This window comes from Larus michahellis, chromosome 9 (assembly GCF_964199755.1).
Source record: "Larus michahellis chromosome 9, bLarMic1.1, whole genome shotgun sequence".
In the NCBI taxonomy this organism is placed as follows: domain Eukaryota; kingdom Metazoa; phylum Chordata; class Aves; order Charadriiformes; family Laridae; genus Larus; species Larus michahellis.
The window spans coordinates 15,382,500-15,409,871 of NC_133904.1; the positions used below are offsets into that span (position 1 = coordinate 15,382,500).

Genomic DNA, 27,372 nt, shown 5'->3' on the forward strand with positions numbered 1-27,372 from the left:
AAGAGCCACCACCCAGGCACAAAACGAACTTTTCAACCAGCACCCACACCAGGAGGAAAGCGGCACAGAGGAGCTGAACGTGACCAACAACTCTAACCAGCACAACTATCATCACCATGTTCTGAAGTACAGCTTGGCCAGAATATTATTTTAATGTTTGATGGCAAATTTGAACTGTCAGGTTCAACTGTAAGTTGCAGCTGTTTTTATCCCCCAAACATAATAGCATCACCACAGAAGTAGCTTCCACTTAAAAGAGATACCTACAGAAATGGAATATAAAGACAAGTGAATGTCAGAAGCACATTACCACCATTACTCTGAGAGAGTGACCAAGGCTGCCTCATGCTCAGCTTTACGTGTTATGACTGGGCTCAGCAACTGCAGCAAGTTGGTACGACTGGGCAGCTGTGATCTGTCTTCACACAAAAAGCTCTGTATTTCAGGTCAACCTTAACACACATTTTCCATATAAAGAAAAAACTCCAGAAGTCATTTTAATATAAAATGCTTTTATTGTTTTTGAAAACATTTAAAAAACAATTTTTGAGCACTTTCAATAAAAAAAATAACTGAAATGCTACTGCAATATTCAACTACTGTAGTTTCAGCAGTACAACAGACAACAAAACACTGGGGAAGAGGGGAGAAACTGGATTTCCTGCACTAAATGAAAACATGGAACAGGGTTTTTTCTCTCCTTACGGTGCAGTAAATAAAGCACAGTATAGTACAAGACTATTATATGAACCTCAGATGCACTGCACAAGAAACGCTTTCCTTCTTTTCAGTTCAGAAGTCAGTGCTTATTGCAATTATTTGCAAATTATTTACTTCATGAATTCTTATCATGATAAAATGATGCAAAAATGTTTTTCAACATCAGAACAATAAAAAATAATCCAAGAAAGGAACATATTCAACAATAACTAAGCTGAATTAGTTAACATAAAAAAGTAAGTAACTTGTGAATAACTATGCTCACCTGGTTAACACTGAACCAGTTTCAATACAGCAAAAGAATAAAAAAAATAAAAGTGGTTACAGGAATATATCTAGTACTGTACAAGATTAAGTCATTAACACTCATGCACGTTTTGTGATCATGTATTAACATGGTGAAGCAAACTAAACTTAATTTTTCCTGCTGTAATATTCTCATGTAAGAGAATAAGAAATAGAAATATCTCATTGAGATCAATGCACATTGCTACATAAGACAATTTCACCTGTCACTTTTAATGACATTTTGCCTTTTAATAATGAAACACATTAAAAAGGGGGTTTTTTTGTTTTGCTTTTTTTTTTTTTAATCTGTGGGCCGTATTTGTTGCATTTATCCTAAGGAATGTGCCTGCCACAGGTTCAACAGAATTTTAGTGCAATATATGAACCCAGGAAGTTTGCTGGACTAACCAACCAACCAAATTTAAAGTGTTTGCTGCAATACTGTACACAGGGTACAAATTCACTAGTTTGAATACTTAAGCAAAAACTGCTATCAAAATAATTTATTTCTCATGTTAGTAGGAAGCCAATAATGTAAACAAGGGGTCAGAACTGTCTCAAATTCTTAGTTTTGGAGTATCTGACGCAGACAGGCTTCCATTTGTTAAAATCACAGAATTTTCCTTTGGGTATTGCATACTTTGGTGTGCAGTAGTGCTCTGTCTCAATGTATCGTAAAGAACTAACTAGCACTAAGTACAGGGACCTAACATTATTAATTATAACACCAACACACAAACACCTCTAAAATAATACATACCAATGTACAAAGCTGTGCCTGTGCCTTGGATTTTAGTTGAAACAATCCTTATTGAATTTAGCACTTCTTAAATTAAACAGATATTTGCTTTAAATCCACTGATTATAGAATATTTCTGATAATTAAATCACATGTTAGGCCCAATGTAATGCTTGTATTTAAAAATCATTTTAAACGCACTTTTAAAAACCTTTGGTGACGGCTGCATAATTTCGAACGCACCAGCTTTAAATCTACTCTTGCTTTTCTGAGAAACGTTCTTAAAAAAACCTAGTAGAGTTAGACAAAAACTTATTTCCCCCGAGGCCACCTCAGTCTTAGTGTTAGTGACCTGGAGGCGAGGCCGGCACGTCTGCGGCTTCTCCCCGCAGCGCCGGCGCTCGCACCCTGCCCTGTGCCTCTCCACTGGAAGGTAGGTTTCACCTATTCACAGTAGTGCTGGCACTTCACACAGGGTCGGGGTCCAAAAAGAGAGGTGCCGAGTGTCTCTCAGACCCAGTGAAGTCAAGAAGGTAAGAGGATGTTCAGCACATCTCTGGCGAAAGGCCATGGGCAGGTACAGAACTCAAGCCCTAAGTTTAGTCTATGAGAAAAATGGTTCAAGCCTTACTGACAGACTCCTGGCAAGACAACATGCAGAAGGCAACCATGCAGTTTTCAGTCTCCTCCCCATTTCCTTAACAAAACTTAAAAGGGTCACTTGGTCTTAAACGAAGCAAACCACACCATCGCACATCCATATGCTTCAAGGAGGGATCTGAACTCTCCAAGTTTGTTCCTGACGAAGCGGCAAAACTTCTGATGCAAGCACAGTGAGATCAGGCCCCCATAAGGTGCTATAGCTTGGCACAACTGTTTGTCCCTGCAGAAGAGGCCACAGAACGGTGATGAACGGGAGCAAGAGCAAGAGAAGCCGTGGTACCCCAGCACCTCAAGTGCCAATGCAGCAGCACAAGTTGAATCAGCGCCGCCAAAAAAATTGACCAGTACTGGGATCTCAAGTCATTAGCGAAAACTGAAGAAACAGAGGACCCCCAAGACACTTAGTAAATCTAGGGGGGCACAATAAGCCTCCCCCTTCATAAATGCATGACTGCTCATTCAAAGAAATAATGCAAGAGAGGAAAATGTTTTCCACTCTGTTTTCTACGTGTCAATTCACAGAAGAAATAATTGATTTTACGCTAAGCTTAAGGGGTGGTATTGTAGCATCCTCAGCGCACCACTTCTGTAAAAGCTCACCTCTGCAAGTCCTCTTTCTAGCATCAGGCCCGTGGCCGGTTAAGTACCTCTCTCTTTTGACCGTGAGAGAGATCCATGCCATGCTGATAAAACAAAAGGTCTTTTTCGGTTCAAGTGAACCAGCAAGGCAAAAGTGTAAATCTCATTTTCCAAAGGGGCAGCTAAGGACTTCTAAAAAAAAAAAAAAAAAAAAAAAAAATTAGATTCACCAGTCCTGTCAAATCACTTATGAAAATGGAATTCAGGCTCCTAAAACAGTAAGTACTTTTAAAAGAAGTTTTACCAAAAGTAAGATCACATGTCTTACTGTGTATCTGTAAAGTGCCTGGCAGTATTATGGCTCTGTATGAAATATTTTTAGATCAACCACATTTTCTAATATTTTAGTCATCTTTTGTTTGAGTGAAAGAGAGTGAGCAAGAAAGACAGAAAGGCTCAACCTACTGAAATACAGAGAAAAGAACATCTTCCTACACCCTCCACTAGCTTAGGAAAGAGCAAACTTAAAAAATTAATCTTTAAAAATAGTATTTTAATGAGCTCCGGCAGCTCTTTTATTTAAAAAAAGAGGGAAAATATCACGTTCCTTCTCTGGCATTGATAAATAATTAATCAGTACCTATCACTTTAAAATAGGGTGTTAGGCCTATATTAAATCTCAGTGCTCAAAATCTTTTTGCATGAATTTTACCTAATATAAAAACATCGAAGTGAGAACTAAAATATCAAGTATGTCATGAATATTAATGGGTAAAATAACTACATAGATTTATTTCTCTTAAATAAAAAATTTAGTGCATCTTTCTTTTTCCTTGATCATTCCTGTCAGTTTTTCCTATCTCTGCGTTTTGCTAGAGATGGCAATGGCACCAGCGCTACGGAGATTTCCCATAGTTCACCACTGAGCAGTGCTCAAGATCAGGCACCTGCATGTCACCTGGTTCACTCGTACCCTACTCCCCACCGCGTGCCTATCTGCAGGCACCCTGCGTTTCCGACCTGAACGACAAAGGTCAGTAAGGATCATCCACTACGAAGTAACAAGCAATACAAAGTACGGAAAGCCTACCAACGAGCTCGACTTAAAACCCTCCCAAAGCCTCAACCATAGCTGTCACTGCTGGCTGGCTATTAACCACTACAATAAGAAACGTTGAATGGGAAACACTATAAATTTCAAATTTTAATACTGGCTCTTTGATAGCCCATCACCTTCAGAGATTTGTTTAGAATTGGTAAGACTGCCTTTTCCCTGCTGAAGAATGAGCAACGGTACAGCAAACTTTTTTAAAAATGCCACAATACATAGCAAGTGTTTCTGCTGCGGGAGGCACTTCCATTAAGACAAATACAATACGTCTGTCTTTTAGATACAGTGTGCTACATACATATTATAAAACAAGATTAACCCAACATTTCAACAGCAGGATGATCCTTACTCTCCATCCACTCAAAACCTGGTGTAGTCATTGAGTTAATGGATTCATTGCAGATTTGTTGAAACAAGGGGTCATTTTTTAATTCCTCCAGTGTAGCATCATCGTCTTGTCCCTGCTGACGACCTGGATCAAACAGTAGATTTGTGTCTAAAGTGTTCAGATCGTTAATGCTGCCTGAGAGCTCGGAAGACAACCTGATATCGCTGGAAAAGACAGATGCAACGTTATTGAGATCTGATGCCACCTGATTCACCAGCTGCTGGTTTGTTGGCAGACTGTCCTCCCCTAAAAGGTCTTTTACAGTGCTGCTAAAATCTAATTGCTGCTCTCCGATGTCTGATTGTGCTTGGTTATCTCCAGAAGAAAAACTGATCTGATCGGTGCTGCTATTTTTTGTGAGGTAATTTGGTGTTTGGAATTCATAAACTGAAGTGCTGGAATTGATCATATTTTGTGGGTTGGCACTAGGAAAAGCGGCGGATGTCTCTAAAATCTGAGTGAGATTCATCCTGGCTGTGTAATTTGAGGGCATGTTGTTCATCCCCAAACCTCTCACTGCATCATCGCTATCAGAATCAAGTTTGTTTAACAACACATTGGTTATTTTTTTAGTGTTTGTTTGTTTCTGAAGAGACGGGAAGGCTGTCTGCATCATCACAGTCAACGGGACCGACTGGCTTCTTTGCGCTATGTTATTGGCACTGGTGTCTGCATGGATATTAGCAAATACGTTGTGAACTTCGGGAGTCACCGGACTTCCAAAAGGTGTCAGGTTAGAACGTGGTATATTTGAAACAGGGTAAACAGTGCTTCCACTGAGATTACGCTGGCGATGGACAGCAGGGCTCACGCTGCGGCATCTCAGACTGTTGTTGAGAGAAGAACCGGTTCCTTTGTTGTCCAAAGGAGCAGGAACAGCAAAGCCCTCCTGCTTGGTGGCGCTACTGACAGGGGCTGCCTGGTGCTGCACAGGTGAAACAGGAGTCACCCGACCGAAGTGAGTATCATGGTGGCGTGGCTGAGATTGGTACGACTGGCCAGGAACGGCAAAAGCGTGAGGTTTCCTGAAGCGGTCTTCCACCAGCTCCTGATAGCTCGTAAGGATGCCGTGGTTTGCAACCGAGGAATTGCTAACCCCACTGTAGCCGTTATTCATCCACTCAAGCTTGGTTTTGTCAGGATGGGTAGCCATAGGCCGCTGCATTGGCTTCACTGGACTACTTGATATAATGCTGGCATCGTGGTAAGCCATACTGGAGCTGATGGGAGTGAATGCAAATGGGTTTCGGCATTCCACAGGACTTGGAGGGACGCTGCTACTGCAGTTTGAATGGGGTGTGCCGATGGGCGTATGGCGGCTGCTTCCTAGAGCACTGTCTACGGGAGTTGTCTGAGCCAGCCTCGAACAAGGGCTCTCTCGGGACATGTTCTGAGATCCAGCGATCATTTCAGAGGTGGGTGTTGGAGTCGGGGTGGGGGTGGGCGTCGGGGTGGGGGTGGGGGTAGGAGTGTGAATCGGAGTGCTGTTGTTATGGATCGAATGGTAAAAGTGCGTGCTGCTTGGATGAGATGACACAGGAGCTCCTTGAGCTGCGGTCTGACTCTGAAGTGCCATTCCTAGACAACCGCCATAAGGATGAGAATTATTCATGGACATTTGCTCCTCCATGAGCACCAGCTCCTCCACAATGCTGTCCTGGGTAAGGTCATCATCAAAGGAAAAGAAGTTTTCGTTTGACTGAGGGACTGTATGTTCAAACTCTTTCAGCTCAGACTGCAGAGCTAACTGATTTGAGGGCTGTGCTTGTATTTGAGCCAAGGAGGAGTCCTGGATCTGGCTCTGTAACTGCTGGTTGTATGCATCCTGCTGTATACCTTCGCAGTGCACTGGTTCCCACGCTGATTCTTGTAAGTCACTAGAGCCAGAGTGCCCTGCGATAGTCATAACACTGATATCTGGCTGCTGTTCACAATTCACAGATGCAAAGTCGGAGGTTTTGGTGATATGGTGCCACGTATTTGGGTTAAAGCTGCCATCAGATTTTGAATCGTTTTCTATGATAAACATGTTTCCTTCCAATTTTACTTTTATATCTGGAGATGATGCTGATGCAAGCTGCTGTCCTAAAGTAGAATCACTGGTATTTAAATTGGTGCTCAAAGAAAGGTCTGTTGCTAAGTTTGCTGCAGCTGTAGAAGGTACAGGTATCTTTGCAGGTACCTTGCTGGGAACTTGAGCAAGTGTTGCTGTATTGTCACTGTTAGCTAACGATCCAACGTTCGGAGACTTCTTAACACTGTTTGCTTTTTGACCCTCCACAGCATTACCAGCTGAAAGCTGCTCCACCAGTGGTTTCTTTACAGGTGGTACCTGGGAATCCTGAAGTGTAGAAGGTTGTCGCTTTCTTGGACTTTTAGTGCACGTTTTGTCTTTAATTGTAGACTCACCAGTAGGAGGTGAACCAATGCTGGTGCTGGACAAGTTCTGACTGGCAACTGAGAGCTTTAGAGTGCTTTGATTATTGCCTGCTGAAGAAACTGGTGTGATCTCATTAGATTGTATTTTGTATTTGGTCCCTGCTTCTTCAGCTCCCTGATCACAGCCCTTAACTGGTTTTGCCTCTGTGACATCATCAGCTGAAACCTTCAAGGTTGCAACTTCAAAATTAATTAATTGAGCAGGAGGCAGGTCAGGGGTTGCCTTGACGGATTTAGGTACATCAGAGCTCTCTTGGCCCTGTACTGAGTTCTCATCCAGCAATGCTTCTGGTTCCATTTTGATCTTGACTGCAGATGTGGCTACAACAGTGCTAGGCTTGGATCCTGGAGACTGAAGTGACACAACAGATCCATTTTTGATCTGTGGACCAGTCCTCCCTTCTTCCGCTGCTCCTGCACTACTGCTAACTGAAGACGTCTGCTTGACGGGCACACTACTGCTGCTTGGGGCAAGAGATATTGCTGTCATTTTAACCACATTTAAGGAATTCACATGTGGAGCTGGCACAACAGTCTTGATTGGGCTACTGGTAAAGAGCACCGTTGTGGGAGAGCGGATGGTGAGAGCACTGGTATTTGCTGGCTTCGGTAAGATCTGTGGGTAGCGATGCCGGGCAGAGCGGTCACCAACTGGGCTGGCGGGAACGTTCTGGGGAGTCTTTGGTGACTGCTTGACTGATTGCATGTGCTGAGTGACCACCTGAACGTTGAGTGGCAGGACCTTGCTATCAGACGATCCCATAGGACTTGGAGACGTCACCAACTGCCTGGTCCTTGGCACCTGCAGAGAGAGAAACAGAAAGGTGTGGCGATGAAGCAAGAAAGTCCCCAAAGCCCAGAGACCATCTCATCCTCAAGCATTTCAAAGGTGAAGGACAACACAGCTCAATACACCAAAGCTAGTGAATGTCAGTTTGAAACAAAACAAGCTCTTCAACTACATACAAGACAATTTCTATTTGTCTGCCTAAGGACTGGTAGACAGATATTTAAGGTACGAAGCACTGGTCTACACACTAGTCTGCTCTTCTGCTAATGAAATGGTCATTCTCACAGAATCCTTTACCACGTGGAACAGACATACAAAGGTTAAAGAGGAGAGGATGTGTTCAAAACACTGCTCATTGTTAAGGTTTCAAAAGCGAGTTAAATACAAACGCACTATCAGGCAGAAAAAATGGCTTACCCATTGAAATCAACACCACAGCTAACATCTTAAAAACAAATAACCTTCCCTCCCCCCCAGCCCAGTTTTGTATGGCTGAAAGACAAAGATGTTCCCTACTACAGACATTCATGCAAAAATAAAACTGTTGCTGCTATCACTAAACGCGCCGGGCCAATGAAAGGCAATTCAGATTCCATATTAGGGGCTCAGCGACCCACACCCCGGTGTCAGCTCCCTCATCTGGTTAAACCTCATCTCAAGGGCAATTATTTGCACATATAACCTTAATTATTGCTAGCTGAAATCCCACTGTCAAGGACTTCAAAGACAAACTTGGCCTGTGCTATGTGATCAGAATTCCGCTGCCTCTGCATCGATCCCATAACTCATGTGGTATAACACAGTCACTGGGATAGAAAAGCATCAAGGGACCCAAACCTTTGAACGGAAACCATTTTTCTATCCCACTGACACCACTGCTTAGTTACTGGCAGTTTACAACCCTTTCATAACGTTGTTTCTCTAGAGAATTGCTGGAGAACATTACCGGTATCGGGCTGGGGACAGCTGCCACAACAATGCCAATAGGCGGAGGAGACAGAATTGCAGGACTTCCATTAGATATACTGGTCACACCGTTGGTTGCGGTGCCTTCTGTTTTCTTTGCTGGAGACTCTCCTGGCAAAGGAGACTGCAGTTTCTGTTCTTGCTGCTTCTTCTGGATCTTACGCTGCAGCTGCTGCTTGGCATCAACAGGAGATGGAAGAGTTTTCACTTGCGGTTGAAAGGAATTACTTTCAGCAGTGGGTATAAAAGCTGAGGGCTGGGGGATCCCTTTTATTCCTGAATGCAAAAGTAGAAGAATGAATTACAATCACACATACCCCATCTGCTGTAGTGTCACTTCTGTATCTAACCACACAGAATACATGGTAGGCACCTCCACAACCATCGTGGGAACGCCTCCTCCATGAGGTGCTCCCATCCCCTTCATGCTCAAATCTATTAGTTTATTTCAGTTCTATTCAGCATTGCAGTTTATTTCCACATTTGTGACAAACCCCCTATCTGTTAGACAAGCTGGGCATTAGCAGCTAAAATACTATGTATGGGCATCTCGTTCCTAGGAATTCCAAATTGCAGCTCCTGTGTCAGCAAAATTTAAAAACTAATGCATTTCATTTAACTGACAGTAGAGGGCAGCGGATATGTTTTAGACGAACCTTTAAAATTCATCATCTACTGTGGGGTTTTGTTTTGTTATCAACGTCTAAGGCAGCTTTAAAAATGAAAAATCTTTCCAGAAAGCTGTGAGTCTGTGTCACAGAGGAGCAGCTCGGAGCAGATGATATCATCGAATGGCCGAGGCATCAAACACAATGCATCAGAATGGATCACAACCTGTGTGTGATCAGGGATAATGGTGAAAGACGAGCAAGAGGAGTGTCCAGGGAAAAAAGAAAAAAAGAAGGAGGAAAAGGTGAAAAAATTATGGAAATTGGAATGGGAAAACATCTTTTCTGGAGACAATGCTTTTGCTGATCACAAGCAAGCAAGTGGTGCTTCCAGGGAGAACAACAGGGAGTTAGTCTCATCTGCGCAGCTGGTACAAGTTTTCCTTACAAAATCACATCACATTTATGATCTTTTGTTTACTAACAGTCAAGAGGATTAGCATTAGCGTGTCTCTCAGTGACCGACTAACCCTGTTGAACTGCCCCTCTAGAAATGCTTTAACACCGTTTCATTTACACTTTGCAGGTGTCACAGTTTTTAAAATAACTCTTAATTATAAATGACATTATTTTGGGGCAAGTATTTGGTTTTAGATACCCAGTACATGCTTAGGAACTGTGATCTGGGAGCCCACCCTCTCAGCAGCAGCCTGTGTGTACCATGAGAGCTTGAACATGCAACATTGCCTCCACTTTCACAATTCTTTCTCACAGAGCAGCGAGATGCCCAAATGTATTGCAGTTACTGGAAAACAAGTCATCTACGTGGGCTGAATACTGAAGGCAAGTAACACTTATCAGAAAAAAACTCAAAAATTTTTCTTTGAGGGTAAAAGTTTGCTTTTTGCTCAGTTATCACACAGAGACACTGTAGTTCCTTGTGATAAAGGGGAATGGGAATATTTTATTTGCCATTCTAGAAAGAACCTCTCCTGAGATGACTATCCAAGCCACAGAGGCATGCACTGGAAATAACTGCCCTTTTCCTTGGAGGAAACCATCTTCTCTTGAAGGAAGTAAGGGGGAGAAGCTACATGGGTTGAAGAGCTGTACATAACACCTAGCGTCCCTTCTAGCAGCACAGCAAGCAGAACCAATGAAGCCAAGCAACGTCAGGTAAACAAGTAGTATACAGGCAGCAAAACCTGCTACTGCCACCCATCAGTTCCAAGTTGCAATAAAGGAAAGAGAGCTGGAAGGAGAAAATACGATCTGGAAGGGGATCACCCCAACCTGCAGCCCTGACCACCAGCTTCCATTTGAAATCGCCTGTCTCAAGTCAAGAGCTGTGCCTTGATCCAAACACGTTTTGCTTGACAGGCCTGGGGAGAACTTCGCAGAGGGAAGTCTGGGGGGCATGTTGTGCACCTGCACTTCTCTCCACATCCTTCATTTTTGGAATTTATTCATCCACAGCCACAAACACACCACACTTCAAATGATTAAGTGACTGATTTTGATCATGAAGGAGAAAACAAAGAACACGAAAGATGTACGACCAACCACATCGAACGTAAGCTTTCCCAGAGACCGAATTGAACAGAAATTCATCTGACGTAGAAAAAACCAAAATAACTCTTCCCTTCACCTCAAATGAAGAGTTGAAATCAAGTGCTGGAATCTCAGTCACACAACTGCCCCCAGAGAAGGCTCTGCTGTCCCTCTTGATGCCCCTCAAGCCCGTATTTCTAATGTGATCAATAACAGCAGCAGCTGATGTGCTTGTACTACCTGACACTGATCAAACATCTCAGGAAAATTTGCATCTGACATATCAGAAATGCCTGTAAGAAAATCTGCTCTTGAGAGAAAATTAAGACAGACAATTGTTTCCAAATTAGGACAAGTCATCAGACGGAAACACAGCTACACCAGCAGTTTGTCTACAAACCAGCACTATACTGGCACCAAACTCCTAATCCAGCAAAGTACATAAATCCAGCACAATTACTCGCATGCCCTGAAGTGCTTTAAAAGACCAGGGTCTCCATCAGAGGAATGGGAGAATCACAAACTAAACCTGAGACCACTGCTTATTTTTCTATTTCTTTACCCAGACTACCAACAAGAAAAGTAATTTGCAGCAACGTGGACTAAAAATCATGTAAACACATGCTCAACGCTCAGAGTCAGTGTTTGAAGTTTGCCCTCAAGAGAAATGCTTCCTCAAACCAAGATGTTATTACTCTTTAAAAAAAAAAGATGCCCTATTTCATTGATTCAGCATTAAGTTATCTCATTACCTGCTGGTGCTCCTGCCATTACTGTTAAAGCTGCCATCGACTTGGTACCGATACAGTGACTTTTTACAAGGAAACGAGCCAATTCCAAGACTGTATCAAAAGGCTGGCTCAGCACTTTCTGGGCCCATTCACAAACAAGCCGGCAGGCCGCAGAGATGGCTTCCTCATCAGCACTTTGCAGCTGCCCAGAGGGCTCTGCCCCATCCAACTAAAACAAACAAACAAAGGAGGAAAGGTTACTTTAATAATTAAGGGTCATTAAGGCATGAAAACAAAAACAGAGAGCAAAGGGTGATCAGAAACGCACAAAAAGATGAGTAAGTATGTTCACAGTTTTTCATGAAATTGGGAAAATGAGATCATAACATCAGTATCATTCAAAATGAAATGTCTAAACATTAATCTACTATTTGTTTCCCAAGAAAAAGAAGAAAATAGCAGAGAGAATCCTAATATCTGGACCACCAACAATTGATGCTCCCTGCATGCAAAGTCTTGCCAACTCAGCAGCCGCTGTTACCCCGGAACTGCTTCTTCCACTGGGGTTCCTCTTGCCTAGCATTGACTTTTTTTTTTAAAAAAAACCAAACATTAAAACCAAAACAGAATCAGAGTTAAAAGGACACCGCTTGTGGGTGGCAACACTGTGAACATCTGCTTCACCTCCTAAATTGTTTTTTTTTTAATAGCACTGCAATTTGTTCTGAACTTTATAGAAAAATATCAAAGAATGATTCAGAATATAAGTATTGTAAATAAAAACCTTAAAAAAAATACACAGCTCTTCACTTTGCTTTGAAAACTTCAGACAGAAAAACAACACAATAAATGTTAATTTTCAGAAATATATATAAATAAGCAAGTATATATCATACCCCATCTCCAGTTTTATGAAAGTCGAGGTTGGGCAGCGTTGGCATATGCACAAAAGCCTTCTTCCTCAGTCCACTGTAGCAATATGTGAACAAGAATTAAGGTGTAAATCATCTCTGCTTGCTAGTTGGGGGATAGGAGGGAAGGGCAGTAATTCCTCTGATACCCCTCATAAGCTTCGTAAGTCAACAACAGAGCTAAGAATTGCTGTCATTAACACAGTCCTCACAGCCAGCCAGAATCGACAGCCTACACACGGCTGCATTCTTGGCCTTCTCCATCTATGCAGAGGAGCAAGTGATGCTGGGTGTGATGAATTTTCTTTGATGACTTAGAAGAACCACCAAACCACGCCAAGTAGTTTCAATTAACTACTCGATATTGAAATCATTAACATAAATTTGGACTAAACTCCCTTCCTAAACCAGGCCTAAAACCAGATGAAGAATGCATGTGCAAAAATTAATCACAATTAAAAAAAATGTGTTCCCAAGTTTAGGTTTTACTTTATTGTGAGTTTTTTGCCAATTTTTGCTAAATTTCCTGACATTTCCTTCTCCTAAGGGACTTCCACAAACTGAAGAAGTTTCCCATGACAAAGTGACTGGTGAGGCCATTTCTTCCTAAGACTTCACACCATTTTTGTGGCTCTCTCTCCACCCATGATAATTCTTCTTCTGCAAAAATATGGACACAAATACCCAGATTTGTTTTTACATTGATCTCATCAAATCAGTACACAAAAACATAGTCCCTCCACTGCTCTTACTCACTTGTTTATAGGTCTAAAAATCAAATCATCCCTTTTTCCTCTCCACAGCATTACCCTGGGAGTTCACATACAGTGTCTCTTCTCTGTGACACACAAACCCTTTTCAGGATCACTAAATGTTTCACATTCTGTAAATACGTCTGTGTTTCTCTTTCCTAGGCCACGGAGTTTGCATTTGCTTGCATTAACCTGGATGGAGCATAATTACAGTAAAATAAATGTAAGGAGGTTAGGTATTAAGCTAAGTGTGAGATAAGGTCACATTTTAATCATTCTGAATTAGGAAACAGAACTGAAAGAGATCCCCTGGGTCAAGCTACAATTACATTATAAGATTTCTTCCTTAAAACTTCTCTAGCTCTATCCAGAACATGACTACTAACTTTTGGTCTCCACTGATAGACAATCCAACGCTGTATTTTATGAAACAATGTAACCAACACATAACTTCTCCATTTACTGCTACACACAAGATTTTCTTCCCTCTATGGAAGACAAACAATTCTGGGATGCCTACCAGCATGTAGCCCTCTGCAGGTGCAAGCTTCAGGTGCGACCTTGGCAAAGGCCAGTATTACAGCGCATCTGTATCATTACTGCTCATTCTTTCGACTGGTTTTTAATTAGAGCCTACAAGCACCTTGATGCCTTTTGGCCTTTTAATGCCCTCCCTCCCTTGCCTACTGCAGCGGCTTAGCCCGCCCAGCACAGGAGCAAGCGTCGCCCTGGGGGATGCAGCAGGTATTACGTTACTTCACGATGGTTTGCAAGGATTCTCAAGGGAAGGTGTAACTGTCAATTTGGAAAGGACAAAATTCTTGCTGATGAAAAAACTATTTACTTTGAAAATCACTAACCGTTCTTGTTTTTTAATGGAACAACTCAGTGTGCTAAAGACTAGACAAACTGCAGCTCAGCCTCGGAAACGCCTGAGAAAAATTCACATCCTTGTTGCCTTTAGACTTGATTATTGCATTTCTTTCCTAGCAGAGCTTCCTGCCCCCTGCACTGAAGCAGCAGAACCACCAGTGGTTTGCCATCTTTGGCTTTACAACTGACTTTCAAATTACTGGTGTGCATAATATAGAAGCAAGAAATGTTCTAGTATTTCTGAGCTGCACTACCAATAAAATATTAGTTACTGCATATATATAAGGCAAGTTCCTTTATTCCAGTATCTCCCTTTGCACTAAATGATAAAGCTTCTTTGATTCCTTGCTGCTGTGAGCATCAGAACCCAAATTTACGTACTTGTTTCCAAAGTTTTATCTTGCAACCTAACACTACTGCAATTAATAATTTTTAAAGAACGTTGGGAAAGTGTCTATATTTTTTTTTAACATTACTTCTACAGTTAGCTGGTAGTTAAGCCATAATAACAGATGTTCTCCAGGCAAGTGCAGAAGTTGTTACTGAGAAGCGTTCTAGCAAAGGATATTTTGATTTGCCTCTTGTGCCGAGACGACGGGCCTTCATATTCGGAAAGACATTTTTCATGATCTTTCCAAAGTCAGCAGCACTTAATGGGTGGTAGCCAAGATTGTCACAATAGCTCCTGCAACAGAGAGAAAGAAAGCGTGAATGGAATCAAAGTTAATACAAGAGGCCAGCCTGCATGCTAGACTCCATCAAAGGTTTTCAAAAGAAAACACTTATACCCATCCATATTTAGAACCACATTTAACATTAATGAAGCTATCCACAACGAATTGAATGCATTAAAAATGTATAAACAGAGCTATTAATACCATAGTTTTTGCCTTGTTCTCTGCTGAGTTCAAAGACAAGTCATGTGGAGACATAACAAGTAGTGGCATTATCTAGAGCACCGTTAAGGTTTACTCCACAACTTAGTTTGAAGCATATGGTTCAATTCACTTAGTTGAGGACATAATAAAAGCAGAGACATTGGTCTAGCCAGAAGTACAGCTTGAGGGTGGAAAGGCCTGAACTCCTGCAGGAATATTCAAAAAGTATGAAAGTACAGAAGAGGTTCGTCAGCATCCAGAGAAAGATTCTGCCCACACAATCTCAATTTAATAGAGTTTAACAGAACTTAATTTAACAAAATATATCTTCCCAGAGAACCAGCTTCACCTTTACAGGTGTACCATAAACACGTACTGAGGACCAACCACTGTACTGTTACAGCTGCTTTATTATATTATATTATATTCATTAACAGTCCTAAATTACCAGAGATTTCAACTGCCTCTGCAAATGTAGATCTTTGTGCGACTGAGTATACAACCTGACAATACAGGGGAATGAAGCCACAAAAGGTAATTATTTTGCTAAGTTTACTTATTCCAGTAAAATGGGGACTGTTATCTGTCTTCAGTTCTCAAAAACCGCAGAAGGAATTTTGTTTCAACATCTATTCAGATGTTTCAACATCTGAGATATTTAAAAAAATATCTCCTTGAGGCAGAGAACAAGAATCGTTGCTTTCACTGCAAAATGTGAATGTTCTGGAAAATCACAAACATGTGAAAGCAGAGGAGAAAACCAGGAACTGCTCTGGAAGGTTTACATACATGGCAAGTGCTTACGGCTGCAGCACAAAGACACGAATGCGCAAAAGCCCAGATGTTAACGTAACATGCTAAAGCCCAAAACATACCCATACTGTTAAAATACTCTCATTCAGACTTCCTACAGTCACAGAGTCGGCACCAGACAGCAATGACCGCCGTTCCCTACCAGCAACACACAAAACCACCCTGCCTCTGAAAAGGAGAGGTGACTGTACATGATCCTGTGTGGGTATCGGCAGGGAAACGATAACTTCACACACCACATTACCTGCTACTCTAATCAGGTACACACAAATCTCTGCTCATCGAGGAAGAAAGAAAGAAAAAGCAGCACTCCTGAAACAGATGTTTAATTCCCAGCATCACCCAGTAAAACCAGTAATAATTAGCAAAGGCATTGGTATCCAAGTAGGCCAGTCAAAATGCCTTCTCTGAAAACTGTAGCTCTATAGAAAACAGTATGTATTTCTTGAGATACTTCCACTGCATTTATTTTCTCTGTAAAAATACTAGCTATCACAGAGCAGTATCTGCTGCTTTTGCCTTGGCTGTATGTAGGTATCCTCCACTTGAAAAGCACCACCACAAATGTAAGGATTTTGACGACGATAAACAGCAAGGCTTATGCTATTTGGTTCTGACGCTTCCCTGCAGAGCTCGGCTATGCCCAGCTACCAGCTTCCCCCAGCTACCGGCCCACCTCGGCCAAACCAGGAGATGAGGCCTACAACCTGGGATACACTCAGCCATTAGTCTACTTTCTGTGTGGAACACCATGAAGGATTTTATCCAATTTATATACCAACATATTTCATTTCAATGCATGTCAGTCACAGAATTTAGATTCTGGACATGTGCCTATGAAGTTAAATCAAAGGAATACTTTCTCCGGCCTCCCTGCACCCTCTTAGGAATCAGACATTGCTTTACGTGTAACAGGTAGATCTCTGTGTGCCTTTTTTTCCCCTTGTATCTTGCCAGGCTCCAATGGATTTTAACTTTACCCTGAAAATTCCTAAAAGGTGGGTCTTTGTTGCGTACTGATGCTGATTTACAGGACTGAATTTCTCTACCACAGTCAGCAGTATCTTTGACTGAAACTCAACAACGTCAGCAAAACAAAATTAAAAAACCCAACAGGATTAGGGACCTACCAATCAATCAACTTTAAAGTTAAAATTACTCCCTCTCTAAGAGAAAATAAATAAATAAAAAGGGGAAAAAAATCAGTTCCTCAAGTCTAGCACATCTGTTTCAAGACAATTACTTGCTAGCAGCAAAACACACAGTTACACGGTCCTCTCGTATCCATCCTGGCAGCTCCTGCAAGCTTCTGATTTCTGAGCTATTATTATTATCATCATGTAATTTCAGTCTTCAGACAGATCATCCCACGTGGCCCCTCCTCCTTCTGGCTCAGCTGAGAACCCTCCATGTCCATCTGTGGTCTCTCATTGACTTGACAACACATACCAGGAGTCTCTTCCCTGAAGCTCTTCTCTGCTCCTTGCACTCTTGGCACGTCGCTGAGCCCAGGAGCTGTTTTGCTTATCTGAAGGGTGGGTGGGAGACAGGAACGACAATGGACACGCGGTTGCTTATGTTCCTTTGTACAGAGCTCCCCCATGCGAGAAGGAGAAAAAGCCTTTTTTTTGGGGGGGAGGGTAAGATCTTTGAATTAAATGTACTCAAGACGTAAAATATACCGGGAGCGCACCTGAATTATACTACAGAAGAGATTAACCAAAAAGCCAATGAAGACAGCCAGGCCATGCAGCCCAGCTTACATAGCTTCCTGGGCAGAAAAAACATTATGAATAGCAAATGACAAAGAATCTACTGCATGAAATGAAACAAAGACCTTGGCTTATCCAATCCAGCAAAACCACTGGCCTCTAAAAATGAGCTGGAGTGAAGAACCTTAGGAAGAGGTAGGCTCTCATTAAGCTCATGAACAATGCTGGCACAGAAATGAGTCCTAAAAATCAAGTAGGATGCAAACCAGATGTCTGAAAACCATCAGAGAAATGAAATTAAAGGTCAGACTTCCAAGAGCAGCAGCAGAGGTGGGAAACAACTGCTTTAGATGGAGTTTGATGGGCTTTTAAAAGGAATATGGAGGTAGTTGCTTATGACGGAGGACTAAACTTTACAACACAATGGGTCCCGTCCTATTCCTATCAGTGAATTTTATATAAAAACATTGGTTAAGTGCTATCAAACAAGATTAGCATGTATCTTGTGTCTTTTATTTGTTTAACAGACAAGACATGGTATTCCTATACCTACTACCATCTTCTGTGGTAGCTTCTGAATACTCTTCTTCTAATTCGTTGGTTAATATTCTTAACACTTAGTGCACATAATCTATGTGTCAGGTGGCATCAAGGTGCCAGTAAAGCAGGGATTAATGATTTACAGACTAAAGGAAAGAGATATGGAATGACTCAAAGACCTCCTACTCCATATTAAGTGTATCAAGTGAATCTTCAGGGCACCAAACTTAAATATGAATGACTTTCTTTGCTTGCGTCACTGCAGTAGAAGCAAGATAAGAGGACCCAAGTGCTTACTGAAGGCTCAACAAATCATTTTGTGGGCAGATAGGGATTTTGTCTGCATAAGTACTGCAGGACTGCACTTAGACTCAAAATCCTAATTCTCTAAACTCAGCTAAACCTACACTTAACTGCCTCCAGAAGGGCATTTACTAATGGGGAGAAGATGCCCAAGTAAAACTGACTTACAAGAAAACATTGAAAGGATTTGATGGCAAGCAGCGTCCATTCTCTGCAGGCTAAATAACATGTTAGGCAGCTCTCCATGAGTTCCCACAATATTTTCCAGACTGTATTCCCCCACAGCTCCCAGAGGATGCTGGCAGGAGAACCGTGCGTGCCCGACAGAAGCACAGCTTCTTGCAGCCCAACCTATTCTGTCAGCACAAGCAGCATCACAGCACCAACAAGAGACGAACTAGCTCTCATCTACCTCCTTTCTGAAATTCAATTGCAAGCCCTCAATGTTCCCAAATGCTACTGCCTTATATTATGATGCATTTTTCATTTATTTTATCCTTTTCAAAAGGGAGATGAATCCAATCACTTTTATCTGGTTAGAGATACGAATTCACAATTAAATAGAAGAGTAAGAAAAGAGAGTCACTGTGTTGAATAAGCTCAGCGAGAAGAGGCTACTGAAATGTGGAGGAGCTGGAAACACTATCAACACTTGCTAATGGTGGACCCATGTGGAGCGCAAGCTTCTGTCTCTCCCTCTTCGTAGGAAGAAAACAAGAAACCAAACCCAAACATGAAAGGTGATGCAGAAGCCCACTAGTTTTGCAAGATTTATTTTGACCAAAATTTACAGCAGGAATTGAGATGCTGGTATGATGCGGCACACTCTGAAGCCTTGTAACACTGATTTATACATGCAGAGTGCATAAGCTTGCTCACCGTGAGCTCATGCAACATCTATCTTTGCACATAGAGGAGAGAAATGCTAACTTGCCAATATGACAGAAGTGAGTTTTGAGAGGTCTTAACGCTCTTAGGTAAAGAAAAATGACTTATCAAAACTAACTCTCTTGTCTATTTATATGTCTGTTCCCCACCTCCCACTCCAAGACTACTTTTCCTTTGGTGTGCAAGAATAACTCATGAAAATATTCAAAGAAACGGAATGTTTTAAAAACAGAACAGATGCTTTCAAAGGAGAACAGATTCCAAACATTTGATATTTTCCTGAATATTTGCTTACCACCCTTATTTTGTTAGGAAAAAAAAAATACAATACACAAATACTTGATGCAGCTACATACAAAAGCCATCCAAATTTCACACTCCACAATCTGTAGATGATGATTTTTCCGGGCATCTGCAGCTTGGCACAGCATGGAAGCCAAGCAGATTTGTTGCTGAAGCAGGCCATAAATTATTTAATAAGAAATATATTTAAGAATAACGCTTCCATCTCTCTCCCGCACAGCAGCTGCCGCTGTTGCCGTGTCTGCGCGAGCGGCTGCTGCTCGGGGATTGGCCACCCCGGCACGTCTGTGCCATTGGCTATATTTCCAGGCTGCGTCACCGCTCCAGTCGATGGCGAGATTTCAGAAATAGGTGTGTGCATGTTTATCAACCCCAGGCAAGCGAATGCCATCATGTTTCAGCTCAGTCAGAGTAAAAAAAAAAAACTTGACCAGAGAGAGTTAATTAAAAAGGAGGTATTCGCAGAAGGCAACCCTGCAATAACAATTACTAAGGGTTGAATCCTGTAGGCACTTAGGAGGTGAAGGGATTCAGCACACTGCAAATCACTGTAATCGTTCAGATTACGGAAATATTCATAATAGATCATAAATCTGTTATTCATCTTCAGGCAACTGGGCTGAGGATGATTTCCCCCCGCCCCCCCCGTGGGGAATGTTCTGTAAATGAATTCAAATCCAACTTCCGTCAGACGTCTCCCTCTCCCTTGCTTCTAATCGCTTTCTCGTTACATGGTAGCTTTGAGACTTGACAACACAGCCTCACAGTGGCCTTGGTTACTGGTTTCATACATATTCAGATATATTGCACCTCTCCAGAAATCAGGTTTGCTGCAGGAAGGTCCAATATTCATGCATTATTCTGGAAAGAAAGGTGTGATGGACTACATCTTATATGCAAAACAGATGCATCTCCAGGAGGAACCCCTCATCCTTGTTCAGGCAGTCGTATACGTATGTATATACAAGCAACTAAAATGTACTGTAAGGTACTAAACTTGTGCTTTTTACTGGTGCCACTCTGTCCACAAAACAAAAACAATATTCATACGGATATTTGCTTGTTAAGAAATACTTGTACCTTTCCTTCAGCATATGTAATTTAAACATCACAGCCTTATCGTCAGTGGCAGAAATAATGAATACAGTTTGCCTTACTGCAGAGCTAGCACGTTCTCAGGGACCGCAGTACACACAGCCTTGTTCTGCTACAGGCACTGGTACCTGTAGAGCCAGGGTCACAGAACTACCTACGCTCGCTAAAGCCGTGTGTATGGATGCAGTTTGGGAGCACTCACTTGTATTCATCATAAACCTCCTGCTTGGGAAGGGATGTCTCAGGGTGCTCTTCCAAGGTGTTCCGTATCCACGAGAAGGCGTGCATCTGCTGGGCACGGCTGGACGACATGGAGATCTGATCGCTAGTGAAAGAAGAAGCAGTGCCAATGAAGACTTCACTCCATAGCTCCTCCTCAGCTACAAGACTTAATAACTGTCTGTCTACACAAGTGGAGAGACGCCAGAGACAACAAGGGCCAGTACCTCAGACACTTAGCTATTCCTTGAGGTGTGGGCAGCAGTTATCTCCCCCTTTCATCCACAATTTAACATTCCACACTCCAGTTCTTGGCTGATACACAGCCGTGAGTAGACAGTGATGGCTGAGAGTTCACCTACTTCCCCTCTTAAATTTATTGTTCCTTACTGACCACCTCTAAGCTTTTGCCCACTCAGTTTGCCAGCCGCCCTTTGGAAACACCCAGCTTTCCCAGCAGATGCTCAGAGCAGTTCCTGTAGGCACCTGCCTGCCTATAACCATCCTACTGGGAACATATGCTCATTTTGGGATCTGCAGGTTGGTTTTCTAGACCATCCTTTAGTCAAACAAATGTTACTAGAATACCACTAGTTCCTTCTTTCCCCCCCCAACCACATTTGTGTTGCTATATTATCACTTCCTACATAAAAAGTGAAGGAATGATCACACTTAGGCTGCAAAACACTTTCTCTGATGACTCTTGCATTTTAGGAGGTTTATATTTACAAGCTATTCATGCACTAAAGATTCCAAAGTTAAAAAAACCAAACGACCATCTTCAGGAAAAGAAGAGACCTTAATGTTTTATAAAGGCTCCTTCTGCTACAGAACACGTCACGTGAATGGCTCCTCGGCAGATAAGGGCCACAGAAAATAAAGTTTTCAGTATTAGCTACTCACTTTTACACACTCCCACACGTACCTCTTGTCTCCATTGCTGGGACCCGAAGGCAGCTGAAGGTAGAGGTAGAGTTTCTCTAGGTCTGTAAACTTCTCAACTTCTTGCTAGATAACAAAGGTGTTTTGGTTAAAAAAAAAAAAAAAAAAAAAAGGAAAAAGGGTGGCAGGGGAAGAAAAAGCGAACAATAAAGTTGAGCTTGACAGCTAAAAACTGTCATCCAACAGCGTACTCCTAAATAACATCATTTTAAACCAGACAATATTTACTTATGTGAAAGAATGTGACTGTGCACACTCTGGGACTAGAAACATGATTTTCTATTTTATTTGCACACCATCACACACTAGAAAGCACTGGTCACCATTACAAAATCCACACGCCACAAAAGCAGAATCTGGAAAAATGTCAGTAACAGATCAGTTCCGTAACCAGACATGTGATATGAACGCTTCGTCTTCTCAGAGCACACATGAAGCACCTCCAACAACACAGCCTCAAAACACACCTATGCCGTAACAACATGGGATGTCAGACCTGATCTGTGACCTACTACGTACTAATAGTTAAGCGTCACAGACTTCAATGAAGACATTTTAAAAATCTATTACATATGTATTTTTTTTTTGCTTTGGAAATCAGAGTCATTGAACAGGTAGTGAAGACAAGCCATTCAGTTAATATGAATCTCAGCGATGCTGGACTCTTCCTCCAGAGGATACCAGCTGAGCATCAGACACAAGGGGGAGTTTTACCTGGCATATGCAAACGATGATTGCTACCTAGGAACTAGCTTTTGGTCCTCTGAAACCAGCTGCATGGACTCAGAAATCCTAGGAAGATCGGTTGTGGTAAGGTGCTCAGCACTGCTCAGCAGCAGCACGAGTAAAGCCATGCAGCAAGGAGCAGATGGGTTTTCCTTCAGAAAGATGTTGCAGAAGCAATGTGTGAGGTGGTGCACCATCAGCACAGCGTGAAAGACTCTTGTGATCCCTTTTTAAGTCAGAATACAGCTTTTGGATTACAGTTAATTCTCTTTTCCTGCATTGGTGTCTTACCGCCAACGTAACCTTTTCAAAAAGGAAGAGAAAAGAAGAGAGTGGGACTAAGAGGTCCTGGCTGTTTAGTTCAGCAATGAGCAGAATAGAGAGTGGGGAAACTAAACACCAAAACTTCACTTCAAACTGGGGCCCCCATCATGTCCACATCCACCTCGCTTCAGCTGGCACACAATTAACAGCACCACTAGACAGCTGAGCTCCCAGTTTCCCTCCACTGGGGACAACATGGGGTCCCTCCCTGACCCCAGACCCTGGGGGACATGCCCAGAGTGACATGCCGTCCCAGGAAGGGCACTGGGGCTTGCAAAACCCACTGCAAAACTGCTCCACAGAACTGGGCCACCAGCGACGCGACAGGTGCTCTCAGAGCCAAGAGAAACACTTCCAGCAGCAGCCAGGTAACAGACACTGGATTTGTTGCTTTTATAAGCTGCAGCAAACCACAACATTTGGGTTTTGGTTTGTTTTTTTTTTCCCCTTCTGACAAACTTCTGAAATTTGCTGACACCGAGTTCTGCGTGGCTCTACAGCAGCTTACACAGCAGTGGTGCTCAGACCACCAAATATCCAGGGAGGTATTTCTTAGTGGGTGCATTTTGTCAAGTTCTCTGTTCTTCCTGTCCTGCATAAATCATAGTGTTCGGACTGGTGGGTTTTCTTTTAACAAACCCATTATTGAAAAGATCAACACTCTTCAAAGAAAGAATTTACAGAAAACTAAGCATTTATTTATGAAAAGACAGAAATTTAACAACTGCAAGAAAATTTGCTCTTGTTTATTAGACCTCCTCCTCTCTGAGGAACTGAGCTGCTTTTTGTTTTGAAGGGCAAATGCCAAGGCAGCACACCAAAGGACGCGGTTCAGGTGAGATCACCTTGCATGGCAAGTGCTAATCCATGCGGCAAAAGCATCCCAGGCAAAACAAAAAACCCCCGATGACTCCAACACTGAGGTGGAAGACAACCTCTCGCTTCAAATCTAATGTGTCAGAGTGCAATGCAAAGAACGAGGTTTTAGAAGAAACATTGAACCTTTTAACAAAAAACACTGAAACCATCTCAGTGCCCACTGCAGTCGGAGCAACTTCTACTGGGTCCTGGCAGAAGGACAGGGCTGCACAGAAGGGCCCTGCAAGTCCCATCCGTCAAACCCCCTAATTAAAAAAAAAAACAAAAAACAAGAAACCACAACAACAAAAAACCCCAACAACATATGTGTAAAGAAAAAATTCATCTGGGATTGTTAGCAGAGCCCTTTCCGAAGGATGCAAGTGAGCCAGCGGCTCTCTCATCAACAAAACTGAGGATTACAGCTTTCTCCCACCCTCAGCAGCAGCAGCTGGACGGTGATGTCCTCCCGCTGTTTGCACTCAAACTCTGGTCCTCTCCACACTTTCTGCACAACTCCTCCGGCTTCCAGGGAAGGCTGCGGGGAAGCCCCGGGGAGGCAGGACCTCCTCGAAGCAGGAGAGTTAGCAGGCAGCCAGGAGTCACAGGCAGTTCACAGAGGTAATCCTACCTGGGTGATAATTAGATAAATCTAAGCTTATTAGATGAGACTGAATCTATTTAGAGAAAATCACCTCAAAACTAAAGAACTGGCAGCCAAGGGATGGAGTGTGACAGTCAGTGCAAGGAGATTTAGGAAACATCATGTTTTGTTTAGTTTAAAGATTTGTTATACTTTATGTTTTGTTTAGGCTGTTTTCTCTAAACGTTTCTAAAACTCTCAAAACTTGTTTTACAACCTCCGTAAGTACCATCTCTTCTTCAACCTCAGCTGACATCCACCAGTTCTCAGTGCTAAAGGTCTGGTGAGTTCAGTAGCAACTCTGTTACCGCAACTGTTTGAAGTATCAAAACTTTCAAATTTCTTAATGCAACCAGAAAAGAATTTGGGAAAGTAGAGGAACACTCCAGCTGACCTACTGACTACTGACCCAGAAGAAAAAGACTCATTTCATCCTGAGTTTTTCTTTGTGCTAAGTTGGATGTGTATGGAAATGAGCAAAAAGAAACAAGAACACAAAATATACTACAAATTTTCTCCACCCCCCAAATAGGTCAATAGTGTGGAAAATATAGGTCAATAGAGTGGAAAAGAGCAGCAGCATCAAAAGGAAGACTGCGATGCTGGCATCATCTTGGACAAACTCCCCTTCGCATAGCCCATTAAAGCTTACGCTACAGTAGTTTTAAAACCCGCACAGAATGTAAAATGTCTGGGGAATCCTTTTCCACTACTTAAAAGGATTCAAGTAAAAATTTTGCTTGAAGTTTCCTGACCTTGATTGACTGGTTCTATCAAATCAGACGAAGGCTGTCTAATTCTCCAAAGGCTACTTATAAACCATATTTCTTGAAGCTGCATTAAAAAAACGCGTAAGCGTGCTAAACTGCTTGCAGGGCTGAGGTGTAAAGCCATCACAAAGCACCACCTCTGCTACTCTTGCTCTTCACACGTTGTATTTATCTCCTGTAATTAGAACCACATTAAATAAAGGAAGATTCAGTGAAGATGGGGAGCAAGCAGTGTTCATACTTATTTTCAGAACTTGGCTTCAATTTAGCCAAAAATCTATCAAGAACTCAACATATCTGAGCGACCTTATATTCTGAGACAGCAAAACTGAGGAAAAGAATTAGAAACCTGAAGTCCCAGCTAAGCAAAGACTTTCAGTAACATATAAAGGAGGAGAAATCTCTTAGATTTTTGTTTTGACAGTTACCAAATATAGATGGTTCACTGAAGAAATGCACAAAATATGTAGCAACCAAAATAAACCAGAGACCCATTCATATCTGTGTTATTAGTGGCCACATAGATCTGCTCCAAATGAATCTCTCCTTTTGCTGCCTAAGACAGACACAGAAGAAGGACCTCTTAGAGACAGAAGCAACTTTCTTTCTCATTCTAACAGGCGTTTCGATTGAGCAAACAAACAGCTGTAAAATAAACCAGGATGGCCGAAATGTTGTGGTTTGGTTTTTTTTTTAAATGAAATTAGCAGGTTTTGACATCTGGTTCCATTCTGAGAGACACTAAGTAGACACTGAAACTTTCCGCAGCACAAAGAGACAGAGATCAGTTCGACACAAAATGTGGTTAAGGACTTAATCTGTTTTATAGGAAACATGAGTTTATTCATGTTCCTGCTTGAACCAGAGAACCTAGAGATTTGAACCTGAGTCTCCAGAACCACAGAACACGGTCTTAAGGTTGACCGACCTTGCTGGATCGGTGCTCTCTATCTGGTTTTCCCTGACTGCTGACCTATGTTCAGGTCACAAACGTTAGCAAAGTTTCATCCGAAAGTTGTCAAAAGGGATTACTATGGGGAAACTCCAGGGAATATGATTTTTTCCAAATTGCTTTAGAGAAGAAAACATTTCACCAGGCCAAATTTTAAATAAGACAGAGGAAGAATATGCTGAGGAACAATTAGCAGAGCTACAACTTCTGTAATGAACACAGTGGAAAAGCGGCATTCAAATTTGAACAATTTCCTATTTCCACGGTGAAGGCAGAATTACAGGTTATTTCTGTCCTCGAGTTCTGGTGAAGAGGAGCTGAAGGCCGGGGGCACTGCTGCAAGCCTTTTGCAAGACTACTATTTTAGAGAGCATAGACTGATCTTAATATTTCTTTCCACATTTTGAGTATTTATAGGTAACTATAATCAAAGTAAAAAAGGCTATGCCAATGGCAATGTAACTGGCATGGTGGTTCTAAAACTTGTCATACTTCAGCAGAACAAACATCTATTATTTAACATCCAGACTAAGAATAGCAAAGTAGTCAAGCAATCATCGCCCCACTCTGTGAACCGAGAAACAAGAAACAAAGGTTAAATAATTTGCTCAAGGTCAGACGGTTTGTTGGAAATAGGATCAAGACAGAAAATAGCTAATACTTGAAACAGAACCTATCATTCTAAAAAGCTGCTAATAAATACATTTGATGTGCTTTATCTCAACAGAAGCAGAAACATATTTCAGGTGCTAAATATTCCAAACAAGCCCTAAAAACACACAACAGCTTTGTCCTGACAGTGTCCAAGCACAGCTGCCAAAGCTTCGCAGAGCTTCTGCCCGCCTCCTGTTGGGCCACAGAGACAAGTGACAAGCCACCACCTTCTCTGCGGCAGGACCAAGGCACGCTGCTCCCCACGCTGGAACTGCTCCAGCCCTTGCCAGCTTTGGTTTTCACGGCCATCGATCCGGCACTCTCTCGCCAGCATTGACCTCTTTTTCGGAGGACTGGGGAAAAGAAACCTTAACCTTCTTGCTGAGCGATTATATGGAGCCTACCATTTTAAAAATCAGGTTCAAGAGTTCACTTAGTATGTGGCAACAAATAGAACAAGTGAAGTCATAAGAGAATCTACTGCTAGACATGTTTACTACAGTTAAAAAGATGTTATAATGAATTTTTAATGGCTGTTTACACCACAATTCTTGCTAATTATCTTTTTTGGATTGCACAGCATACAATGATTTTCTTATGATCTTCTAGAAACTGACAGTGTGTCAGAAAGTAAGTGGTGCAG

General features: G+C 42.1%; 1 protein-coding gene across 4 annotated transcripts in view; it reads right to left on the bottom strand.

Moving 5' to 3' along the window:
• Positions 1-501: 501 nt before the first annotated feature.
• RFX7 (regulatory factor X7) overlaps positions 502-27,372 on the bottom strand; it is a 51,965-nt gene continuing 25,094 nt past the window's right edge. For 2 of the 4 annotated variants that reach the window (XM_074600837.1, XM_074600841.1), the window contains 7 exons: positions 21,786-21,868; positions 20,844-20,966; positions 14,674-14,794; positions 12,470-12,550; positions 11,595-11,802; positions 8,664-8,959; positions 502-7,729 (listed from right to left, as the gene is read on the bottom strand). In XM_074600837.1, the coding sequence (XP_074456938.1) occupies positions 4,415-7,729; positions 8,664-8,959; positions 11,595-11,802; positions 12,470-12,550; positions 14,674-14,794; positions 20,844-20,966; positions 21,786-21,868 (4,227 nt within the window). In that variant the 3' untranslated portion in view covers positions 502-4,414. Of the gene's footprint in view, positions 7,730-8,663; positions 8,960-11,594; positions 11,803-12,469; positions 12,555-14,673; positions 14,795-20,843; positions 20,967-21,785; positions 21,869-27,372 lie in introns of all 4 variants that reach the window. The other 2 variants (XM_074600840.1, XM_074600839.1) reach the window with 2 other exon arrangements.